We start from the raw sequence: 20,773 nt of genomic DNA on the forward strand, positions 1-20,773 counted from the left end.
TTTCATAGATTTCATCGTTTTAACTTCGGCCTGGAATTGTTGTTAATGTTGATGGTAATGGTGTGTTTGTATAGATTTTCTTATTTTGGATTTTGTTTTGTGTGCAAAAGTTATGAAATACAAATTCATTTTATTTAATTGATGTAAGATATTCAGATTTGTTCTTTCCTACTTGTATTAGTTTTGGTAAGTTTTGTTTTTCATGGAACTTGTTCATTTCATGTAAGGTATTAAATTTATTGACAAAATTGTTGACAAATTTTCTATTTTTAAATTGCCTTAGCATCTGCAGTGGCTTCCCTCTTCCATTCTTGATATTGGTAATTTGCGATTTTCTCACTTGACCAGTTTTACTATGGGGTTATCAATTTTGCTATTATTACTTTTGCCTTTTGTTGATTTTTCATGTGTTTGTTTTCTATTCCATTTATTTCTGTTCTTATTTTTTTTATCATTTCCTTTGTATTAATTTGGGTTTAATGTGCTCTTTTTTTTCCTCTAGTTTCAGTTAAGAGCATTGATTTTAAAAATATGTAACCCCTTCCCAAATCAAGAAATAAAACCTAGCAACAGTGCCACCTAGACACATCACCAATATCCATCCCGGATCACAACTCCTTCTCACCTCCAGAAGCCAGCCACTCTTAACGATAATCATTTCCTTTCTATTCCTTACAATTCTACCATTTATGTATTTGGTTAAAAGTGTGATTTAGTTTTGCTGCTTTTGAATTTTATGAAAATAGAAATATACTACATATATTCTTTTTGAGACTTCTCTTTCTCAGCATTATGTCTGTGAGATTGATCTATGCTTATGATTTGCGTAGCTGCAGTTTTTCTTTGCTCTCCATGTATAAACTTTAAGGCAGTTTATACATCCTGCTATCAATGGACATTCAAGTATTTCTATTTGGGGGCTAGAAGGAAGGATGCTACTGTGGCAGAGGCTGTCCAAACACACTCTTTCCTTCTTTCTGGGTTTGTAGCTAGATTACAAACCCCTATCCCCCTTGTAATTATGTGTAGTCAGGTAGAAAAACAGTGGACATTACATCTGTACTCTTCTATACCTTTCCTCCCCTTTGCTGACCTGCTATGGCAGGGTCAAGAAATATTTCCTACAAAGGGTCAGATGGTAAATATATTAGGTTTTGTGAGCCATGCAGCTCCTGTCACAGCTATTCAACTCTACTGTAGCATGAAAGCAGCCACAGACACTATGTAAACAAATGGACATGGCTGTGCCCGAATTGAAAACTTTACTGAAAAAAACAGGCAATAGGCCAGATTTGGCCAGTAGACAGAGTTTGCTGATGCCACGTGTTATTGCAATGCCCAGTGTGATATTGGAAGGTACATGAAGATGGCAGAACCATCATTCATTGGAACAGAATTATTGCCAACCTGAACTGCACTCTGGACTGTTATAGGAGAAAGAGAAACTTGTTCTTTAGGCCATTTATTTATTTATTTATTTTATTTTGGGGGGGACAGGGTATCATTCTGTTGGTTAGGCTAGAGTACAGTGTTATCATCATAGCTCACTGCAATCTTAAACTCTTGAGCTCAATCTGTCCTCCTGCCTCAGCCTACAACTGCAGATATAGCCACCATACATGGCTAATTTTTCTGTTTTTTGTAGAGACAGGAACTCACAATGATGCTCAGCCTGGTCTTGAACTCTTGGCTTCTAGCAATGCTCCTTACTTGGCCACCCAAAGTCTAGGATTGCAGATGTGAGCCACCATACCAACCAAGCCACTGATTTTTTTTTTCCTGTCCACTTATAACCATAGCTTACCCTACCCTAACTGAATACAGAGTACTTATTTATATAAATGTATTCACATATATTGCTATGTATAATCATATACATTTATGCATGAAATTGATTAGCCTAATTGGTAACATTCTTACCAGCACTTTTATTTTTTAGAAGCATATATTGTTATTGCATGTGTGTGTCAATATGTGAGGATATATAGTTCCATAAGTATGCATAACTGCATGTAATTGCTGGTATATTTAGTATTAAATAAAAGCTTAAAGGAGGAGCAAATATAATTAAAAGCTGACATGAGTATAGCTTTCTGAAAATTTAATAAGGAAGAGAGCTTAGAGAATTAAGAACAAGGAATAGATAAGCTTGATCTGTGCTTTAGAGCAGTGTTTTTCAACCTTTTTAACCTACAGCACATTTAAACCTATAGGTAAACTTCTATATCACTTAAATTATGTTGATAAAAAAAAGAGTAAAAAAAAGGACATACTTACTATGTTTTGAACTACTTTTGAAAATAATTAATGATCCTTAAAAATGTTCATGGCATGCAATTGAAAATCACTGCTTTGTTTTTTCTGTTTCTTTTTATTATTAAATCATAACTGTGTACATTAATACCATGAATGGATTAACCAATTTTGTGGGAAAATCACTGCTTTGGAGCAAACATTCTTGCCCCTTTTGGGGTCCCCTACCCTTTCAGAATTTGGCAAAAGCTACAGTCCCTTTTCTCCAGGAAAATAAATAAGCACACATGTACACATTGTTGTGCCTTCAATTATGAGGGATTCACACATTCCTGAAGTACATGGGTTATAAAAGTCTCTGAACCCGCTGTTAAAATTCCATCCTTAAATTGTCCCCATCAAATGTCAGTTGTCACAGCCAAATTTTTGAGAGAAGTTTGAAAACAAAAAAAAAACAAACTAATATTTAGGACTTCTGTGGTAGCAACTAAACAGTTACTTATATTCTGTCACTACCCAGCATTTCTTCTTTCCTTTCACCTCACCCATAAATCCCTTTCCGTTGTTTCTACTCCTGTTTGTCCATCTTAAGTTCCTTTTACATCACCCAGGATTCTACCCAGACCGTGATATTGGTAGTGAACTGCTTTACCTGCCTCGTGAAATTTGGAATTTCATTCTAAATTCTGCTGCAAGATTAATCTCTCCAAAGACCAATTTTGGGATTTTTATTGTTGTTGTTAACTGTTTTATTTTTGAGGCCATGTAACATAATGGTTACAAGTTTGCGGTACAGACTTAAACAGATCTTGATTGCATTCAAAACCCAACTCTGTTCTTACTAGCTGTGTGACATTGGACGTGTTGTTTGACCTTTTCACAGTTGCTACTTCCTTATCTACAAAATGAGGACAATAATATAATTTAAAGACTGTTGTAAGGATTAATGAGATAATGCATGTGAAGTGATTTAAAGAGATTAGCCAGGTACAAGGACATAGTGATGTTCAATAAATATTTAGCCTTTAAGTTTTCAGTTTAGTGCTTTTGATAATGCCAATCTCTCTGTCACACATTCCATGCTTTTCATTCCTATCAAAATTTCACCTCCTACATCACATCATCCCTAATCCTGTAGCTAATTGTGATCCTCCCCAATTCTTAATTCCATAGACTTTTCATAGTACTTATTACAGCAGTAGAGCATAATGACAAAAATTGGGGATTATCCAGACATGGATGCTGGCTCCATTGCTTAGTAGCTTTGTGACCTTGGGCAGGTCACATGAGTTCTCTGTGGTTTATTTATTTATTTTGGTTTATTTTTCTTACTGTAAATTTGTTCTAAAAATATTATCTATGAGTAAGAGTTTTTCTGAGGATAAAAATAATTTCTAAAGAAGATAAAAACCATAGAAATAGAATTACAGGTAAAGTTAGTAAAGTCCAGACCTAGGTAAAGAATAGGTATTTCCTACAAATGAACATCAGGGAAGTTTCTAGAATAATAAAATATTCTAAAACTGATTGTAAAAGTAAATATTTAAATCCCATAAAACTTTTTTATAAAAACTGGCTTGCAGCCATGCTTTTATAGGTGTATAATTTGATTTCTATTTATCAAACTGTACAGTTGAAATGAGTAAATTTTATGGTGCTCAAATTATTTCTCAATAATAAGGCTTTGAAAAGAAAACATGTACATACAGAGTGAACATAAAGTTCATCCATCCTGTATATGAAAAAGGGTTAATCAGTGTCGGGCACATAGTAAGCACACTATCACTTGGTGTTTTTACCTTATACTGCCTTGTGTTATTTATGTTTGGTTTTTTTATTAATGGAGTTGTTATGGGTGTCTCATTTCTTTACTCTCACTTTCCTTTCCTCCTCATAAATTAAGCCTGAGCTTAATCCTGGCACTGGCCCTTGTCTGTCATTAAGTACTCAGTCAATATTTACTGACTAATTGTGCTCCATGGACTAATGGAATTTATGTCTATTATGAATATGTACTATTTGGGGTTGAGGGTACTTATTCTGTTACTGCACAAAGAGGATTGAATTGTGCATTTAGACAGCTGATCTTTTACATTTATATATAATAGAGAATAGTGAATATTAAGAACATAGTTTTTAAATACCAAGGATAATGGTGATCATTTTGATGCTGATCTCTACAGATGAAGACTCTGGCCTTTCCTAGGCCTGATATTCTGTAGTCACACCTAAACTATTGCCATTTCCAGAGTTAGCATACTGTACTCCTGGTATTTTAGGGTCTGGTATTCCCAACATTCCAACACTGTCTTTGTGTTATTTGAATATTCACCCTTTCCTCGCCCTTTGGATCTTCCTAACTAACTTCTTTATGCATCCTGGGTAAAGTTTTTCAGGAACCAGAAGAAAATTTGTAAATGAGATTCTCGTAGTTTTCCAAAATAAAGACAGGAATATTTTATGATTTTTTTTTTTTTTTTTTTTTTTTGAGACAGAGTCTCACTATGTCGAGTACTCGGTAGAGTACTGTGGCACCACAGCTCACAGCAACCTCAAACTCTTGGGCTCAAGCAATTCTCTTGCCTCAGCCTTCCAAGTAGCTGGGAGGCTATTTTTTGTTGCAGTTGTCATTGTTGGTTAGCTGGTCAGGCTGTGTTCTAACACGCCACCCTTGGTGTATGTGGCTGGCACTGTAACCACTGTGCTATGGACGCCAAGCCTGATATTTAGAAAACAATAAAAAATAGAAAAATAAAACCAAAAAACTCTTTCTGTCTATAACATCTTTTTATTTAGCACTTCAGAAGAGAAAAGTAATAATCAACATATTGCTGGTTAGAAAAGAACTGAGGCCAAATCAGGCTCTACTGTGGGAAGATAAATTATTGCTTAAGAATTTGCCTACAGCGCTAGAATGAATAGTTAGATAAGCATTTATCTCTTTATATTAAGACACATGTTTTAGCTAGTGTAGAGTTCTTCAAAAGAAACTTTCAAGACATAAGTCTACCTTGAAAGTTTTTTGAAGAGGATTGATTTGATTTGGAGAGTTTCAAGGGTAAAAGTACTAGAATCTTTTTGTATGATGATTAAAGGGAGCAAAATAAAACAACTTAACCGAGACAAGATGGCGGACTGAAGCCAGCTTCCAACAAAGGCTCCCGTCCAGAAGGAGAGTTAAGGGACAGGAATTTAGTAAGTATCCTGGTGGACTTGAGCCTCACCAAGAGAGAAGGCTGAAGAACGCACATCAACACAGCTGAGGCAAGTTGTGATCACAAGGACGCAAACAAAAGGTACAAAATCCACCACCAAGCGGACGGGAGTCCCCCTCCCCCATGAGACCGGCTCTAGAGCCCCACAATTGAACAAGCGGGCAGAAATTAAAGGCCCTCCCACTACACTCCACGGGAGAGACCTTCTAAAAACTGGACCTACCTCCCCTACTGGGGTGCCATGGCGTTCTCCTGCCGGACATAGGGCTGAATAAAACTTTGGGAATCCTTTGCCCGCAACCCTGAATCCCCGGCGCTCCCCTCCCGCCCACTGAGGTCTGGAGGCTTGTCCCCCAGGACTTCGGATCCTTGGGTGATTTCTCAAGGGGAGTGGACAGTCCCCGAGTTGCGACTGGTCAGCATTGACTCTGAGGTGCGCCAAGTGAGGAGAGGGCACCGGGCTGAGGGGGAGTCACGCGTCGCGGCACTTCCCTGCGGTGCAGTGCAGTAACCCTCCCCGGGCATACGGGGCCCAAGACTGAATCAGACTCTGGCCTCCCCGCTGAGAGCTGAGAACCCCTACTCTCACTCGGGGTCTGAGGACCTATCCCCCAGGAGTTCGGCTCCTTGGGTGATTTCTCGAGGGGAGTGCACAGTGCCTGAGCTGCGTCAGGTCAGCGCTGACTCTGGGACACGTGAGCGAGGAGAGGGCACTCTGCTGAGGGGAAATCAAGCCTTGGCGGCACTTCCCTGCGGTGCAGTGCAGGAGCCCTCCCCGGACCGTAGTATTGCGTGAAACTGAATGAAACTCTAGCTTCCCCCCGCCCCACTCCCAATCGGGGTCTGGGGGCCCATCCCCCAAGAGTTCTGATTCTTGGGGGATCTCTTAAGGGGTGTGGACCCAGCACAAACTGCGGCCGCTCAGTGCTGACTCTGGGGCGTGGGACAGAGGAGAAAAGGGTCGCCTGAGTGCCCACACCAGAGCAGCAGTTCCCTGGAGGTAGATCAACAGCCGTTTTTTCTTTAACGGCAGAAGCTCACTTCCGGATATTCTGAGGCCACACCCCCTGTCTCCCTGGGCAACCAGAGGAGGCCACCGGTGACACGACTCACAAACCCGGAAGCCTCCAGGGCAGGGCCGACCCAGAGAGGTGTTCAGACGCAATTCTCCAGCAGCAAAGACGTTTGAACTCAAAACAGCCCGTCTCCTGTAGGCAACGACAGGAACAGAGACAGAACCTCACAAAGTTGTCTGTTCTGTTCTGTTCTGTTAGCAGCATGCATCAGGGACGGGGCTAAGCCTGAGTGAACACCTCCTTCCCATCACCTGCATCAAACACTCAAAGATGTCAGGCCCCATCTCCTCCTGCTAGATAGCGGCAGTCTGCGGGGGCCTGGCAGACTTCCTTGCGATTCAGGCAGGTGCAAACCCCTGGAGTGTCTGTTCGCTGCAGGCAACTGGGTTAGCCATCTGCAGAGATACCAGTGACTGGGTCCAACGGAGGGGCAAAGTGGGGAAGGAGACGTCAACCTTCCCAGACTGCTCTGTTTGCTGGGTGGCTCCTCCTGACTCCACGCTGCAGTGGGGTGAGCTGTGTCAGAGGAGTCACCAGGCCCCTGTGATCCAGTTCCCAGAGACCTCTTGAACCCTTCCACCCGAGACAAGTGCCAATTGAGACAGTTGATTTGGACCTTTTGAACTGGGCTAATAGACTGAGGACTCTTCAGGCGGTGCCCTGGGTGTGCGATTGTAGGAAGGTTTGATTCTCCTTTTCCAACTGGGGCCAGAGGTGGGCAGGCGGGGTGACTTAATTGCTGATTTTTCCACACAGCTGAGACCTCAAGCCAGAGTAGAAGTTGCAATAGGATCGAACAGAAACCAGCTGAAAACAAGACAGAACCACTTTGCTCCACCACACCAGACAGGGCCCCAGTTTCTCAGGCCACAACACTGTACGGGCCCTCGATAAAACCCCAGGGGAAAAACCAAAGGGAGTAAACCATGGGGCGGAATCAGCGGAAAAACTCTGGTAACATGAATAACCAGAATAGATCAACCCCCCCAAGAAAAGATACGGCAGATGCGATTGAAGATCCCATTCATAAACAACTGGCTGAGATGTCAGAAGTCGAATTCAGAATTTGGTTTGCAGACAAGATTAATAAAATGGAATTAGGAATTCGAGGAGAAATTCAAAAATTGTCTCAAGAATTTAACGAATTTAAAGACAAAACCACCAAAGACTTAGACACACTGAAACAAGAACTTACAGCCCTCAAAGATATGAAAAATACAGTAGAATCCCTCAGTAACAGAATGGAGCAAACAGAAGAAAGGATTTCTGACATTGAAGATAAAGTCTTCGAACGCTCCCAATCTCTCAAAGAGGAAGAGAAATGGAGAGCAAAAACGGATCACTCACTCAGAGAGCTCTCAGATAATTCGAAAAAAACAACATAAGGGTTATAGGAATTTCAGAGAATGATGAAGTGGCTGCCAAGGACACAGAGGCCCTTCTACATGAAATTATGAAAGAAAATTTTCCAGACATGCCTAGAGAATCTGAAATTCAGATAGCAGACAGCTTCAGAACCCCAGCACGATTCAACCCCAATAAGCCATCTCCCAGACATATCATAATTAGCTTCACTAAAGTTAACATGAAAGAGAAGATTCTCAAAGCAGCCCGGCGAAAGAAAACTATAACGTACAAAGGTAAGAATATTAGAATAACTGCAGATCTCTCTGCTGAAACTTTTCAAGCAAGAAGAGGCTGGTCATCAACTTTTAATCTCCTAAAGCAAAAAAACTTTCAACCCAGGATCTTGTATCCAGCTAAACTGAGTTTCATCTATGATGGAGAAATTAAATACTTCAATGACATTCATATGTTGAAAAAATTTGCCATAAGTAAACCAGCTCTTCAGGATGTTCTCAGACCTATCCTCCACAATGACCAACCCAATCCTATACCACAAAAGTAAACTCACTCAGAAACTTCGGATCAAACTCCAACTTCCACACTGGCGAAAGGATTAAAAATGTCCACTGGACCTTTGAAAAACTCGATACCCAAAATTCCACCAGACTTATCAATACTCTCCATCAATGTGAATGGCTTAAACTGTCCTCTAAAGAGGCATAGGTTAGCTGACTGGATACAAAAACTCAAGCCAGATATTTGTTGCATACAAGAGTCACATCTCAACTTAAAAGACAAATACAGACTCAGGGTGAAAGGATAGTCATCCATATTTCAGGCAAATGGTAATCAGAAAAAAGCAGGTGTTGCAATTTTATTTGCAGATACAGTAGGCTTTAAACCATCAAAAGTAAGGAAGGACAAGAATGGTCACTTCATATTTGTTAAGGGTAATACTCAATATGACGAGATCTCAATTATTAATATCTATGCACCCAACCAGAATGCACCTCAATTTATAAGAGAAACTCTAACAGACATGAGTAACTTGATTTCGTCCAGCTCCATAATCGTTGGAGATTTCAACACTCCATTGGCAGTCTTGGATCGATCCTCCAGAAAGAAACTGAGCAAAGAAATCTTAGATTTAAACCTAACCATCCAATATTTAGATTTAGCAGACATCTACAGAACATTTCATCCCAACAAAACTGAATACACATACTTCTCATCAGCCCACGGAACTTACTCCAAAATTGATCACATTTTAGGTCACAAGTCTAACCTCAGTAAATTTAAAGGAATAGAAATTATTCCATACATCTTCTCGGACCATCATGGAATAAAACTTGAATTGAGTAACAACAGGAATCTGCATACCCATACAAAAACATGGAAGTTAAATAACCTTATGCTGAATGATAGCTGGGTCAGAGATGAGATTAAGAAAGAAATCACCAATTTTTTGGAACAAAATGACAATGAAGACACAAGCTATCAGAACCTCTGGGACACTGCAAAGGCAGTTCTAAGAGGGAAATTTATAGCACTGCAAGCCTTCCTCAAGAGAACGGAAAGAGAGGAAGTTAACAACTTAATGGGACATCTCACGCAACTGGAAAAGGAAGAACATTCCAACCCCAAACCCAGTAGAAGAAAAGAAATAACCAAAATTAGAGCAGAATTAAATGAAATTGAAAACAAAAGAATAATACAACAGATCAATAAATCAAAAAGCTGGTTTTTTGAAAAGGTCAATAAAATAGATAAACCTCTGGCCAACCTAATCAGGAAAAAAAGAGTAAAATCTCTAATATCATCAATCAGAAACAACAAAGACGAAATAACCACAGACTCATCAGAAATCCAAAAAATCCTTAATGAATATTACAAGAAACTTTATTCTCAGAAATATGAAAATCTGAAGGAAATAGACCGATACTTGGAAGCACGCCACCTTCCAAGACTTAACCAGAATCAAGTGGAAATGTTGAATAGACCCATATCAAGTTCAGAAATAGCATCAACTATACAAAACCTCCCTAAAAAGAAAAGCCCGGGACCAGATGGTTTCACGTCAGAATTCTACCAAACCTTTAAAGAGGAATTAGTACCTATATTACTCAACCTGTTCCAAAATGTAGAAAAAGAAGGAAGACTACCCAACACGTTCTATGAAGCAAATATCACCCTGATCCCCAAACCAGGAAAAGACCCAACAAGAAAAGAAAATTATAGACCAATATCACTAATGAATATAGATGCAAAAATATTCAACAAGATCCTAACAAACAGAATCCAACAACACATCAAACAAATTATACATCATGACCAAGTTGGTTTTATCCCAGGGTCTCAAGGCTGGTTCAATATACGTAAATCTATAAATGTAATTCAGCACATAAACAAATTAAAAAACAAAGACCATATGATTCTCTCAATTGATGCAGAAAAAGCTTTTGATAATATCCAGCATCCCTTCATGATCAGAACACTCAAGAAAATTGGTCTAGAAGGGACTTTTCTTAAACTGATAGAGGCTATCTACAGCAAACCCACAGCCAATATCATATTGAATGGAGTTAAATTGGAATCATTTCCACTCAGATCAGGAACCAGACAAGGCTGCCCATTGTCTCCATTGCTTTTCAACATTGTAATGGAAGTTTTAGCCACCGCAATTAGGGAAGAAAAGGCGATCAAAGGTATCCATATAGGGTCAGAAGAGATCAAACTCTCGCTCTTCGCAGATGATATGATTGTGTATCTGGAAAACACTAGGGACTCTACTACAAAACTCCTAGAAGTGATCAAGGAATACAGCAACGTCTCAGGTTACAAAATCAACATTCATAAATCGGTAGCCTTTATATACACCAACAACAGTCAAATTGAAAAAGCAGTTAAGGACTCTATCCCATTCACAGTAGTGCCAAAGAAGATGAAATATTTGGGAATTTACCTAACAAAAGACGTGAAAGATCTCTATAAAGAGAACTATGAAACTCTAAGAAAAGAAATAGCTGAAAATGTTAACAAATGGAAAAACATACCATGCTCATGGCTAGGAAGAATCAACATTATCAAAATGTCCATACTACCCAAAGCAATATATAATTTCAACGCACTCCCTATTAAAGCTCCACTGTCATATTTTAAAGATCTTGAAAAAACATTACTTCGTTTTATATGGAATCAGAAAAAACCTCGAATAGCCAAGACATTACTCAGAAATAAAAACAAAACAGGAGGAATCACACTACCAGACCTCAGACTTTACTACAAATCGATAGTGATCAAAACAGCATGGTATTGGCACAAAAACAGAGAAGTAGATATCTGGAACAGAATAGAGAACCAAGAGATGAATCCAGCTACTTACCGCTATTTGATTTTTGACAAGCCAATTAAAAACATTCAGTGGGGAAAAGATTCCCTATTTAACAAATGGTGCTGGGTGAACTGGCTGGCAACCTGCAGAAGACTAAAATTGGACCCACACCTTTCACCATTAACTAAGATAGACTCTCATTGGATTAAAGATTTAAACTTAAGACATGAAACTATAAAAATACTAGAGGAGAATGCAGGGAAAACCCTTGAAGAAATTGGTCTGGGTGAGTATTTCATGAGGAGAACCCCCCGGGCAATTGAAGCAGCTTCAAAAATACACTACTGGGACTTGATCAAACTAAAAAGCTTCTGCACAGCTAAGAACACAGTAAGCAGAGCAAGCAGACAGCCCTCAGAATGGGAGAAGATATTTGCAGGGTATAACTCTGACAAAGGTTTAATAACCAGAATCCACAGAGAACTCAAACGCATCAGCAAGAAAAAAACAAGGGATCCCATCGCAGGCTGGGCAAAGGATTTGAAGAGAAACTTCTCTGAAGAAGACAGGCGCACGGCCTTCAGACATATGAAAAAATGCTCATCATCTTTAATCATCAGAGAAATGCAAATCAAAACTACTTTGAGATATCATCTAACTCCAATGAGACTAGCCTATATCACAAAATCTCAAGACCAGAGATGTTGGCGTGGATGCGGAGAAAAGGGAACACTTCTGCACTGCTGGTGGGAATGCAAATTAATACATTCCTTTTGGAAAGATATATGGAGAACACTCAGCGATCTAAAAATAGATCTGCCATTCAATCCTGTAATTCCTCTGCTGGGCATATACCCAGAAGACCAAAAATCACAACATAACAAAGATATTTGTACCAGAATGTTTATTGCAGCCCAATTCATAATAGCTAAGTCATGGAAAAAGCCCAAGTGCCCATCGATCCACGAATGGATTAATAAATTGTGGTATATGTATACCATGGAATACTATGCAGCCTTAAAGAAAGATGGAGACTTTACCTCTTTCATGTTTACATGGATGGAGCTGGAACATATTCTTCTTAGTAAAGTATCCCAAGAATGGAAGAAAAAATACCCAATGTACACAGCCCTACTATGAAACTAATTTGGGACTTTCACATGAAAGCTATAACCCAGCTACAACTTAACAATAGGGGGAAGTGGGAAAGGGGGGGGTGGGTAGAGGGAGGGGAATCGGTGGGATCACACCTGTGGTGCATATTACAGGGGTATTTGCGAAACTTGGTAAATGTAGAATATAAATGTTTTGGCACAGTAACTGAGATAACGCCGGAAAGGCTATGTTAACCACTGTGATAAAAATGTGTCAAATGGTTTATGAAGTGAGTGTATGATGCCCCATAATCATATCATTGTATACAGTTATGATTTAATAAAAAAATTAAAAAAAATAAAAATAAAAAAAATAAAATAAATAAATTGTGGTATATGTATACCATGGAATACTATGCAGCCTTAAAGAAAGATGGAGACTTTACCTCTTTCATGTTTACATGGATGGAGCTGGAACATATTCTTCTTAGTGAAGTATCCCAAGAATGGAAGAAAAAATACCCAATGTACACAGCCCTACTATGAAACTAATTTGGGACTCTCACATGAAAGCTATAACCCAGCCACAACTTAACAATAGGGGGAAGTGGGAATGGTGGGGGTGGGTAGAGGGAGGGGAATCGGTGGGATCACACCTGTGGTGCATATTACAGGGGTATTTGCGAAACTTGGTAAGTGTAGAATGTAAATGTTTTGGCACAGTAACTGAGATAACGCCGGAAAGGCTATGTTAACCACTGTGATAAAAATGTGTCAAATGGTTTATGAAGTGAGTGTATGATGCCCCATAATCATATCATTGTATACAGTTATGATTTAATAAAAAAATTAAAAAAAAAAATAAGAAAAAAAAAACAACTTAACCTTCTTGGGTATTTTCACAGTAAACCTAGATTAGCAGGAATATGATAGGCATTTAGGTTTAAAAGCAAAATTTCTAGTCTGGTATTGCACAAATGTACTTTATTAAAGATAAGGCCTTATGGATCTCAGATGTTTACAAAACTGAAGTGAGTTTTCCTTCTGCCATTGTTTCCATTTCAGGGCAAAAAAGTAGCCTACTTTTGAAGCTCTGGGATTCCTTAAGTTTTAATATATTACATAGAATGGACTTTTCCATTTACTTATATTGAATACTCAAATCATTTCTTTTATTGTTCATACAGGAACGATGACAGGAGTTAGAAAAGATGCCTCCACATCTCCTATGCCAACAGGAAGCCAAAAGGAGCTGGTGACCACATCCTCATCATCATTCCAACACAGCACTTCCCGGTAATCTGCAGGGATTGCTTGGTTTGATATTCTCCATACAAGAGCATTTTTTGAGGTTTATTTACTAAGGAATGAAAAAATTTTGACAATTCTTAGTGGCTTTTACTCAAAAGCAAAGTGCTTATTTTTGAAGCATCTTGATTGGCCAGTATAAACCACCTGGAGTCTTTATGCATGTACTTCCTTAATTGATCATGTTAATGGACAAGTGTTTCCATAGAAACCAAAGCTAATTCTATCCTTCATCAGAAATTTTATTTAGCAAAGATCTTTCCCAATTTATCACAGAATAGTTATACATTTGAACTATAATTTTAACCAACTGAGTTCATTGATATTGAAAATATAGTGGCTTTTGTTAAAGGAATAATAATTTTTTTTTTTTTTTTTTTTGTAGAGACAGAGTCTCACTTTATGGCCCTTGGTAGAGTGCCGTGGCCTCACACAGCTCACAGCAACCTCCAACTCCTGGGCTTAAGCGATTCTCTTGCCTCAGCCTCCCGAGTAGCTGGGACTACGGCGCCCGCCACAACGCCCGGCTATTTTTTTGTTACAGTTTGGCCGGGGCTGGGTTTGAACCCGCCACCCTCGGCATATGGGGCCGGCGCCCTACAGACTGAGCCACAGGCGCCGCCCAGGAATAATAATATTTTTTATACCAGAGACATTGGAGGGGTTAATCAGCCTTTGCTAGAGTCAGGGAAATAAATATGTTTAATATCTCTCATATATAATAAACCAACTCCCATATCATATGCTTAAGGCTGAATGTATAAACATCAATATAGAAAGGGCTTGGTTTATATTTCCTTGGGGATATGATTGGTTTTGAGTGCTTAAGCTCCTAGCATTTTATTGGATGACTATAGATTTCATTGCTTAATTTGTAGTTAATTTAAAGTCCTTGGCTTTTGCAAAGTAGAAATGCCTAAATTGTTGGTTTCTAAGCCTAATGATTTTAAAAACATATCCTAAAATTTATTCTTTTGGTTTAAGATAGTTTCAAAAGGAAGAGAAGCACTGTCTCTTTCTTCTCTGAAGAATTGTGTCCCACCCAGAGCCTATAGATAGACTGTCCCACAGAAGCCAGACCTGGGCATTCTTAACAACGAACCAATGTTCATTCTGTTATGGCTCTTATTGTTGTTCCTTTAATTCTGGAACTGAAAGAATAAGCTTCTTAAAGAATTATTGAGAATTGACTTTAATAGGGAGAGGATAATAATGATGCCTGTTGCTCTATTAATTTTCTACTATGTACCAAGCACTGTGCTAGGTCCTTTAGATGCATTACATGATTTAATCTTCACAACCTTATGTTGTGGTGCTATTATCTCCATTTTAAAAATTAGGAAACTAAGGCTTAGGGAGTTTGAATGACTTGTCTAAGGGCACGTAAGCTATTAAGAGGCAAAGTCAGCATTTCAAACTGCAAAGGCGATAACCTTTAATGCCATAATAGTTGACAATGACAAATTTCCTATTTTAGAGGCTACCCATGATCCAAAGCGAATTTAACTAGTTTGCCACATTCTTTCTCTATTGATCCTTCCTTTTATTTTAACATCTGTTGAATATGTTTTAGATGGTCACATTTCAGTTTACAGGGAAGCATGAGAAAGAGAAATGAAATGTTTCCCCACTAAGGGTTTTGTAAAACATCTTCAGCACACATTTTCTGAATGGACCGTATCAACCTTGTAGAATTTTACAAGCCTGGGTTAAAGTTGCTGTAAAGACTTATATTTACAAAGCTTTTAAAAAGGATTCTTTATCTGTTAGTCCTTAATACTGAATATACAGTTGAATTTAGATTCTCAGAAGATTTTTAAATAATGAGCATTTGGCTTAATAAAACAATGTAGCCCACCAGATTTTATCCTTAAAAGTGCACAATGGCATATTATAGGTCTATTATACAGAGTGCAGAGTAGAAAAAAGGTGCAATGCTATGAAAATCAGTTACCAAGAAGGCATTGTGGTTGCTTTCTGGATATCAGAAACAGTCTTATTTGAATTGTTTTTATTTAAAAGTGTAGAAAAGACATTTTTTATAGACTACTTTTCAGTTACATGCACACTCTTAATGCAAGAGAAAAGCCCTTTGTTTTTCATCTCAGCAAACCTTTTAAAGTAATGTAAAGAACGAGAGTAAAAGCCCTTCCTCTGTCCGCACTAAATTCCAAGAATTTTCAAGACTTGCAAAAGAAGATGGGTGTGGGACAAGAGTCAGGTTTTTCCTTTGTCCTCTGAAAATGCTTAGAAGAGTCCCATATCTTTCTGTGTGCAGGTGAAAAAAAACAGCCGTGCCAAAGTCATCTTTCTCATTCACAATGTAGGTTGTTAATTGTTCTCTCTGCTGGCTGTCAATATCATGTGAAATTTTCATTCCCCATTCAAGATGGAAAAAGTTGTGGCTGAAAATGTTAACATTTGCATTTTTATTTGTTGATTTATTTAAAGGACAGCCTCTTCTACAGCAATCCATCACTTAGTGACACCCCAAATATGAATAATGTATTGTAGACTTGCAGTTACAATGTGTAATAAGTGCTAGAGACAGTAAAGGAATGTTAACTATGTTGCAAATGTAATATTTATCGACTCATAAAGTTTATTACTTTCAAGGTTCAATAATACTGACCATAAGACATTAATATCACTTATCCTGATTTTAGCTGGGCACCTTTGTATGTAGAATTATTTATCTATCTCATGCTAACAAAATATGTAATTTACAACACAAGCAAAGAGGGCATTCTAGTTTTCTATGCTGAGAGCTGCAATGCTTCTTTCCATTTCACTTCTGGCTTCCAACACTGATCACACACCCCTGATCTCCCCAAGAGAATAAGCACACTAGTCATCTTGGCACAAGAAGGTGGTGGGCTGAACTAAAAGATACCCTTCACGTCTGCTGGCTCTGAACTGGCAAGCCCCACAAACCACCTAGTGGGTAGGTGATCCTTGGTTCTGAAAGAAAGTTGAATAAATGCCTTTCCTGCCATGAGACTGAGTCAGAGTTTACCAATTCTACTTGATCCTCTAGTTTCCAATATGAAAGCAGAGCTGGGCAGGTAACCATCTGCTTCTCAAATGAATGTGTTATGAGCACAAATGTTACTGATAATTAACTTTTTTGTGCCTTCCAGAATGAGATGTGTCCATTGCCAACAATAAAAGTGTACAGAAAGTATCTAACACCCAAAGCAAAAGAAGTAGTGTTAATTAGCAACCATCAGCTGTAATTGTCATCTCCATTAAGATGCAGAATTATGTGTTTCTTCGTTATAAATAACCTTTCTAATTGTACTTGATGTATGCCAATTTAATCAAAAAGTATACTTGCAACAGGCAGATATTTGCATTAATGTAACTTTGGATCTTCAAGTCTTTTATTTCAAATTTGACTGGGAAAAAAGATCTCTTACAGCTGTTATATGATTTACATATTTGTACCTTTTTCTATTCAGGAATGTAGATCTGATACGTTTTATATTAAAATGAAGATAGTACCTTCTGGGATTTCTCATTGCAACAGAAATCTTGTCACTTTTAAAATACTGGTCCAGTTTCTCAGTCATGTGACAATGCAGTAATTATTGTACATTAATAAACAGACATCAGACATGTAGCAACAAGGTTAAATTTTTAACCCCTGAAACAAAAGTATACTAAGGCCTCTTTGCTCTTCTATGACTCACAGGAAGAGATACAGCTGGAACACCTTGCACTTCCACCCTTTTTTTTTGTAAGGCATGAAGAGAGAAAGATGCTCTCTCCAAATCAGGCCCAACTAGTGGAATTTTAGAACCTGAACTGGAATTAGCCTATTTCTAGGAAACACTGTTCACCTCTCTACTCTAGCTTTTTTTTTTCCCCAGAAACATTATAGTTTTTAAACCACAACACAGAAGTATTAAAGGTTTTTGTGTTATTTTGTTGTTTCTTTTTGAGTTATTTGTAAGTGAGGAAGTATTGATTTCATGGAGCTTGTCTTTTTTTTTTTTTTTTTTTTTTGAGGGGGTTTGGGAAACATTTGAGCATGTGCTTTGAAGGACTTAAAAGCTTGGGGACTTTTTTAATAGTTGGGTTTTATTTATTAATTGACACATAATAATTATACATGTATGTTTCAATAGAGGTATATTTTGTATAATGACCAAATCAGGATATTTATCGTACCCATCATTCATACAATTATCATTTCTTTGTGGTGAGAATATCTAAAATCCTTTCTTCTAGATATTTTATAATATAGTGTACAATATTCTTAACCATAATTACCCTACCACGCAATAGAACACCAAAACTTATTCCTCCTAACTGTACCTTTGTGCCCATCAACCATCTTCTCTCCCTCCTCCCCCAACCTTTACTCCTCCTGTCCCTGGTAGCCATTATTCTTCTCTTTATGTCTATGAGATCAGCTTTTTTAGATTCCACATATGAACGAGATGATACATATTTTCTTTCTGTGCCTGGCTTATTTCACTTAACATAAGGTCCTCTAGGTTCATCCATGTTGCTGAAAATGGCAATATTCTTATTCTTTTTTAATGGCTAAATAGTATTTCATTGTATATGTATATCATATTTTCTTTATCCATTCATACATTGAAGACACGTAGGTTGATTCCATCTTGGCTATTGTGAATAGTGCTGCAGTATGCATGGACGTGCAGGTGGCTTTTTGACGTACTGCTTTTGTTTCCTTTGGGTATCTACCCAGTAGTGTGGTATTGCTGGATCATAGTTCTGTTTTTTGGGACACTCCACACTGTTTTCTAAAATGGCTGTACTCATTTCCATTCCCACCAACAATGTATAAGCGTTCCCCTTTCTCAGAAGCCTCACCAGCATGTGTTAGGTCTTTTTGATGATAGCTGTTCAAATTGGAATGAGGTGATATCTCATTGTGGTTTTGATTTGCATTTCCCTGATGCTCAGTAATGTGGAGCATGTTTTCATATGTGTGTTGGCCATTTGTATATATCTTCTTTCGAGAAATGTCAATTTGGGTCTTTTGCCTACTTTTTAATTGGGTTGTGTGGGTTTTTGCTGTTCATCTGTTTGAATTTCTTATCTCTTATTGATATTAACTCCTTGTCAGATAAATAGCTTACAAATATGTAACTCTATTTGACTATTTTTGTTTCTGTTGCCTGGGCTGTTGAGGTCTTAACCCAACAAATCTTTGTTCAGACCAATGTCATAAAGTGTTTTCCTTATGTTTTTGTCTAGCAGATTTATCATTTCTGGTCTGTTTGATTTTATTTTTGTATATAGTTGAGGTATGTAGATATCTAGTTTTATTCTTCTACATCTGGATATACAGTTTTCCTAGCATTAGGTATTAAAGAAACCATCCTTTAATGTGTGTTTCTGTTGCCTTTGTCAAGTCAATTGGCTGTGTGTGGATATATTTCTGTGTAAACGATTCTGTTATTAGTTTGATTTGCACTTTTTATAGACCTTGATCCTTTGCTATCAAACCATATGCTTATTATTTCTGAAAATTTTGCTGTAAGTTTACACCTTGCTGAGTACAGTTGCCTGCTCACAGCCATGCTTGCAAGGCAACTGTTCACACACAGCTGACCTGAAGGTGATATATGAGATCCTTTGCCCTTTCAGGCTGAAATCCAGGGACCATGCTCAGAAGTAAGAAAAACCCAGGACCATGCTCTTATGAAGCCAGGCTAGATGGAATTTTCTCGTTGTCTTGAAAACAGTTTTTATTTATCTTTATTTTTACCTTCAGTAACTTACTTTGAAAATCTGGTTGCTTCCAGCTCCAGATATGATGGCATAGCTATTAAAGTGCCACTAAGGCAGATAACGTTTTGGTCCTTTGCTGAGCTTGAAGAGAAACAAACATTTACACCTTTGTTCTTTTTTTTCCTTTGGGTTATAAACATAGGCTTTAGCCTATGAGAAGTTCAGTCACCTTTAGTCTCCCACATTACATTGTCATTAACCTCTTAGATCAGTGGTTCTCAACCTTCCTAATGCTGCAGCCCTTTAATACAGTTCCTGTGGGTTGTAACCCACAGGTTGAGAACCTCTTGACTTAGATTGAAGAGAAGGGGAAATCTTGTAAATAGCTCTTCCTGATTGTAACAGTGATCTGTTTCGTTTTGGCAAAGAAATTCTGGATTAACAGCTGCCAGAGATTCAAAACTTTCACAAGAAACATATTTTTGTTATACTACCCTGTTTCCCTGAAAATAAGACATCCTCCGAAAATAAGACCTACTTACAGGAAAAATAAGACGTCCCCTGAAAATAAGACCTAGCGCATCTTTGGGAGCACACCTTAAAATAAGATACTGTCTTATTTTCGGGGAAACAGGGTAGTAACAAAAACATAATACTAAAAATTTTAATTACCTGTTTGCAATTCTTAGCTTAGTACTTTAGCATGACAGAATGCTTTTAAATGCGTCAATCATTTCCTTTAAATTGCATCAAAACCCATGAGCTGGGCGGCGCCTGTGGCTCAACGGGTAGGGCGCCGGTCCCATATGCCGGAGGTGGCGGGTTCAAGCCCAGCCCCGGCCAAAAATAAAAAAAAAAAAAAAGAAAGAAAAAACCCATGAGCTAAGTAGTAGTAGTATCCCATTTTACAGTGAGAACTGAGACTACCTGGCCAAGGTCACACAGCAGGAAGCAGAAAGAAGACTTGAATCTACCTTTTCTATATTCAAATTTCAGTTGGTCAGTTGTTTTTGTTTGTTGGTTTGGTTTGGTTTTTTTCATTCTCCACTTCTGGAAAGTTGGATTTGCTTCTGAAGTCTAGGCACTGAGCTAATAAAATTCTGGTTTAGGATATTTAATCAGACAAACTTACTTTAAGTGTTAGAATTTGGTTCTGTAGTAGCTTGATAGGAAGAAAATTACACAGAGAAGTGGAGGTGTTATTGTTCAACCATATACACAGCCAAATTTCAGCATTTTCTTGCATTTGTGTCCAGAATCCTAACTGTAAAAAAAATTTATCAGACTTTCTTCTTACATACACATTTGCATAAGTATTGTGACTAGTCGACCAAATTTTCCCATGAGCCTAACCGAGGAAATGATCACTTTATTCTCCCAGCAATGGGGAGGGATAAACCAAACTAAAATCCCAAACTTCTACTGATGTTTTTGTGGTAG

At 38.1% G+C, this 20,773-nt stretch overlaps 1 protein-coding gene across 4 annotated transcripts in view; it reads left to right on the forward strand.

The window, feature by feature from the left end:
* Nucleotides 1–20,773, forward strand: part of KIAA1328 (KIAA1328 ortholog) — a 399,620-nt gene that overhangs the window by 342,610 nt on the left and 36,237 nt on the right. For all 4 annotated transcript variants that reach the window (XM_053571111.1, XM_053571112.1, XM_053571114.1 and 1 more), the window contains one exon: nt 13,504–13,612. In XM_053571111.1, coding sequence (XP_053427086.1) covers nt 13,504–13,612 — 109 coding nt within the window. The remainder of the gene's footprint in view (nt 1–13,503; nt 13,613–20,773) is intronic.

This window comes from Nycticebus coucang, chromosome 19 (genome assembly GCF_027406575.1).
Source record: "Nycticebus coucang isolate mNycCou1 chromosome 19, mNycCou1.pri, whole genome shotgun sequence".
Classification (NCBI taxonomy): domain Eukaryota; kingdom Metazoa; phylum Chordata; class Mammalia; order Primates; family Lorisidae; genus Nycticebus; species Nycticebus coucang.